The sequence below is a fragment of the Numida meleagris genome, chromosome 2 (assembly GCF_002078875.1).
Source record: "Numida meleagris isolate 19003 breed g44 Domestic line chromosome 2, NumMel1.0, whole genome shotgun sequence".
Classification (NCBI taxonomy): domain Eukaryota; kingdom Metazoa; phylum Chordata; class Aves; order Galliformes; family Numididae; genus Numida; species Numida meleagris.
Window position 1 is genome coordinate 98,052,964 of NC_034410.1, and position 5,768 is coordinate 98,058,731.

Sequence of the window (5,768 nt, forward strand, 5' to 3'; positions counted from 1 at the left end):
AACAAGTAATATTGAACTGGCCAGTAGCATACTGTCTGTGGGCTAATATAGCTCAGGACATATACACTGCTGAAAGCGAATTAAACATTTTCCTTGAGATTCACTTAGATAGCAGTGTTTGTTTATGTAGTCATACCTGCACATGAAGAAATGAGCAGGAGTTAAAGTGCAACTTCAATCACATATAGCAAATCCAAATTATATTAATATTTCTCCAACCAAATAGCTGGCAAATATAGATATCTAAATTGCTAGCTGTCTGCCTTAATTTGTTTTTGTCAAAAGAAGAGCAAACATTCTATCATCATTTATTTTTTGTTTGTTTTTTTTTCCCCTCCAAAAAAGCCCAAACATTCCAACTCTGAAGAGTGGGTTTTAGAAAATTTTACTCTTCATTCACTTAAACAAGACCATCACACTTTACTTGCTTTCTGCCAGCCATTACTAAAGCCATCCACAGTCTCAGAAATCCAAACGTTATGAAGTGGAAGTGACTGTTGGGGAAAGTGCTCTGGCACAAGCGAGTCATGATGACAGGCTTAATCCCAAGTCCGGCAGAAACTCAGTTGTGCTCCTTCTTCTCCTTGAGATAGTTGAAGAGGACATCCAGTCCACCTTCGACGATCTCAGGCAGGGGTCGGGACAGAGGGTTGTGGGAGATGTGAAGGCCTTTGTCCATTGGGTTCCATGCAATCCGGGGCAGCCTGCGCAGCAGATAGAGGTCATCTGGAAGAGTCTGTATGGAATTGTAATCTACATTTAGCAGCTCCAGTGCTGTGATGAAGCAAAGAGACCGTGGCAGATTGCGTATGTTATTATTTTCTACGATAAAGATTTGCAAATTAACTAGATACTGGACGCTCTCTGCAATGTTTTCAAGCCTGTTGGACCCCAGGTGCAAGAAGTCTAAGCTCCTCAGTGTGAAAATGCAGAGAGGGATCTGCACAAAACGATTGTTACTGAGGTTCAGTTTCTTTAAACTTGTCAGGTCAGTGAAGCTTGAAGGCAGTTGTGAGATGCAGTTGTGCGAGAGGCTCAAAACTTCCAGCTTCCTGCACAAGCTGAGTTCTGCTGGCACTTCTGTCAGGCAGTTCATATTAGCAAACAAAACCTTCAGGTTTCTCAGTAGCCCAATCTCCTTCGGCAGGCACTTGAGGCGGTTGCCACCCAGGTTCAGCACTACAAGCCGGTCCAGTTTTCCCAGTGAAGGAGAAATCACCACCAGATGATTACGTGAAAGGTTCAGTTTCTGCACTTCGGGCAGTCCCCACAAGAAGTCAGGGGCACTGGTCATCCCTTTCATTATAAGGCTCAAGCTAATATAATGCAGTCCCCGTTTCAGCAGTGACTTGGGGTCTTTCCCTGAGAGAAGAGCATCTTCCCATGCAGGCAACTTTGAACTTTTCCGCAGGAAAAACATGCTTCTTCGTCCCTCGTTTTTTGAGTGCTCGGTTCCCATAATACCCTGGATCACTCCTGATAGATGAAGGGTGATTTTCTTCTCCTGCAAGTGCTACACCAACACGCAAATACCCCCAGAGGTTGACAGCATTCAGGAAAGTCAAAGCAAGGAGATAAGGAGGAGCCTGTGAAGTGCATCTCAGTCCACCGGGGCATTTTCCATAGTTGCTGAGGGAAAGTTTCACTTTGGGGGGCTTATGTTGTTCTTGGTGCACAGTCTGTAATGAAATACTTGCTCCAGACTTGTGAGCAAACCTGTTCAATTCAAACTGAATGCCATGAGGCAGCTGTCACTGTCATTTGGCTTGGGCTTTATTGGACAGATATGTATCTTCACTGCAAAAAGGTCACAAGGATGCTGTACATAACTTCCCCATGTCAGCTTTCTTGGCTATCTAGCACATACCATGGCTGCAGGACAATTAACAAGAGTGACTTCAAAAAACAAACAAGTAAACTATCAGAGAAAACAAGCAAACAAAAAAGCCATCATTTCAGTTCTTTTAAATTCATTTTTTTAATGTTCCTCATTTCACTAAAATAATTACCAGTCCACCAGAAAACTTTGTATCCTGCGAGAACACAGGTAAAGAATCTTCCTGCAAGTTCTTGTTTTCTGTTTTGCTTAAAAAAAAAAAGTTACTACTTGTAACAATATTTTACGTTATATATCATCTCTGTAATGAGGATAGGCCTCTTTCTTTGCAGAAAGGGCACCACTTTCACTGCGGCAGTGACATTTTCCAGTGGCATCTGCGCCCACTTGGATGATCATTCACTACCCACGTCGCCAAGTGTGAGCAGTCACACTGTGCAGTTCTGCCCAACTTACTCTGTCCTAAATGTCCTGTGCATCTATCAGTGAGGTTTGTGGGTCTGGTTTTCACGTACTGCAGAAAATGCAGCCACTTTAAGTCCCCTTTTTCCTAGGGAATTTTCCTGTCTTTCTGAGATATCCTGGAGTACATGGGGACTGTAAGTCAAATAACTCAAACTATACATGACATTTAAGTCCAGGTGGAGGGACTGATGGGAGAGGAAGGAAGCAATGAGGTATAATAATACCCCACAACAGCTGAAGCCGGCTCTGCTGATGAAAGGAAATTGTATTGCTACAGGAACCTGTGGTGAGTTTAAACTCAAAGGGACCCTAAAAAGGATATCCAAAGACTTCAGGTACCATGTAAACTAGGTGAAAATTCTGGTAAACAGGACATAACTTTCAGTGTTTTCCTCCTCTGGTGATGACAAAGATGCTTTGCTGCTTCCTGGCAGATCTGGTTGTATGTATTCCCCACCACCCCATTCCAGAGAATTCCTTAAAGCCCTGCAACAGTTCACGTGCTAAAGGACTACACACAAAGATGCTGTTGGGAGTCATGTCTTTCTGGCAGCCTCTTTGGAGTCAGTCCCCTCAGGCTCTTCCTGCTGCTGAGCACTGCTCAATTTCTGCTCAGTTTTGGGTCCCCCATAGCATCACCGCTGCCTGAGCAGAGAGGGGACAGAGGGGGCATCCATCCATTTGCCTGGAGAACAGCCAGGACCATGATGACAAGCACAGTTAGAGCATGCAGCTAAACAGGGCTGTGTGGCCTAATGACAACTGGTCCTTTAAGAGGTGGGAGGTGAAATACTGCTTTCCCAGGAACAGCCTGCAAAGGGCTGAGGCCAGTTGTTGCTGTTTGGTCAGAGCACGCTGACAGCCTGACTGGCAGCCACAGATCCCTCCCTCACAAGTTCCTTCTGCCAATATTTGTCAGTTTACAAACAAACATTGTATTACATCCCATCACAGCCACAACTCTGACTCAGTGCTCATGTTAATCATCACCCAAACATGCTGCCCAAAGTGGTGTGGTGGATAGAGCCGCAGGCTGCACTTGGGCCTTGAACAACATGGTGGAAAGCTAAGCCTAAAACATGGGCCTACAGCCCAAAAAGGCAGAGATGCAAACATTAAAGTCCCTCATGAACCCTGGCTCTGAGTTATCTGCCCAACTGCTGTTAGAAACATGCCAATTTTCAGATTTGAACAAGCAATTCCTGTCTGCTGTGGCAAAGGCGAAAGGAAGAAAAGTAGTCTTTCAGGGGGCTTGCAGGCAGTTACATGTTTACCTTCTTGCGATCATAAAGCTGGAAGGAACAACCTGCTGCCAGCCTGCATGGCTGCCCTGTAGTCACAGTCCCCCACGTCCAGTCAGCTATTTTTAGATGAGAGTGCCTCCACTGCATTCACTGCCCCGGGGTCTTGGCAGGGCCCAGCCTGGCCTCTCTCTGCAGAAATCTAGATTTCCTAAGAGCCTGACTCAGCCACAGCACTCGCTGCCCTTTCCTGGCTCTGCACTACGCTGTCTATTCGAAACAGCCTCTGCTATGGCCCGGTGTAGGTTGGAAAGCTTTGCCAGCCTGTGCCAGGCCATAGCAGAGGCTGTGCCTTTATAAAATAAAAACATTTGCTTTGGTCCAACATCTCCTGTTTCTGCACTGCCATACTTCTGCTGCCTCTGAGGCAGCAGCAGCAGAGGGGGTTTTAAAAAATAGCTCCACATCTGCAGCTTCCATTGTCCAGTTCCCTTCCTGCCTCTGCAAGTAATGTAACCACTGTGTGTGGGGAAAAAAATAGCCATTTCCTTTTCTTTGTTCTCCAACAGAAAAACAGGCTCGCAGAAAAACGCTTTTGGTTGTGGAGATGGGAAACTCTGAGGTAATCAAACTAAATTCCTTTCTTGCAGTCGGGAGAATAAAACCACAGTGGCCTCCTCTGGACATCACAGGAACTGAAAGCGTGAACAAAAGAGTCCGTTATGTGTTGGTGTCCTGCACTGTTTTTGTTCAAACAGTTTTCAGTTTCCTCTTTTCTGAACTGCTATGGATTTTTAGACTGGCACTTGGAAAAAAAAAAAAAAAGCAACTCTAATGAAGCAAAGGTTATTGTATCCCACTCAAAAGACATTTCAGGGAATGTCAAGTTCCAATCCTTGCCAAAAGAGTGAAGGACTAAGTCAGATTTAATTCCTCTTGTCTTTTGGCAGCCATATACTCTGTCAAACATACTTACCAGAAGAGGCACCCCTGGATTAGAAATCCACCTAAGGCAAAATTCAGCTCTTAAGTATCGATTGCGTTCTCCAAATTCTCTGTGTGCATCTGCCTTTGCTCCCACCTGAGGCAGCCGTGAGTAAAGGAGCTCGTCCAGCCCGAGCCTCACCCGTGGTGCTGCCACTGAGCATCGCTGCTGCCTGCTGTGCTGTGCTCTGAGGGCAGGTTGAGCTGTTTTGTCCTTTCGTGTGTATCTCAGCCAGTGAAATATTGCACTGTGTCAATACAGCTTAGCAGAAAACAGAAGCAAATTCCTTCCTTGCAAGCTTGGGAGTGCAGAGGGGGAACAAATCGGTGGGATTTGCCTGATGCAATGTAATTGATAATCATTTCATTGATTTAACAAAAATGTAAGTGTTCAGGGGAAAAAAAATGTTCCAAAACTTGCTGAGCAACTGTACAGCCTAACTAGTATAATAAAAGAAGCTGCACAACTAGCAGTGATAAAAAAAAAAAAAAAACGGTAAATTGACAAAAAAATGACAGGCTATATTTTCTGAAGTTCTCTGACAATACAAATGAATAGACATTTTTTGAAGGAAGCAGGATTGTCAGACCTGAAAAACACTGCAAGACAAGTTCACAATGACATGGATTTTTAAAATCTATTATCTATTGGCATTTTTATTTGCTTGCAGATTTGGAATTTCTAGAATATGCTTGGGAAACATTTTCAAGCTTTTCTCTACAACCAGGGAAGGGCTGGATGATTTTATTTTTATTTTAAATAAAATAAAAATTGAGATCATCACATAATTTCTTTCTATAGGACTTGAGCTTTTAACAAAACATCCAGTAGCATCAGACTTCTAATGAAATCATAGCCATCTTGACACAATGAATTTCAGTTTTTGATAATCTGTGCTTTCTTTCAAAACCAAATTCTGTCAATGTCTTTTGAATTGATGAGCATACAATAGATACCAATGATTTCATCAGAATATATCTATAGTTTTCTAAATGATTTTGAAGTAAATTTCATGGAATCAAAATCTTATATAGCTCCTCTGGATCAGATTTACTAGAAAATGAAATAATAAAATAAGGAATAGGTTAAACCTTTAAGCATAGCCTTTTCTAACATCATTGGATGTTCGACCTGCACTCCTCCTGAAGAGATTTTCATTTTCATTCAGTACCTAAGTGGTATTATAAACATGTGGCTAAATGAGTCTGCAAACTACATAACTCCTTCTGTGACAGCAAGA

The 5,768-nt window shown here is 43.2% G+C and overlaps 1 protein-coding gene across 1 annotated transcript; it reads right to left on the minus strand.

Moving 5' to 3' along the window:
* Positions 440-1,862, minus strand: LRRC30 (leucine rich repeat containing 30). Its single transcript, XM_021388957.1, has one exon. It carries the CDS (start codon positions 1,457-1,459, stop codon positions 563-565), a length of 897 nt encoding a protein of 298 aa, XP_021244632.1. The 5' UTR covers positions 1,460-1,862; the 3' UTR covers positions 440-562.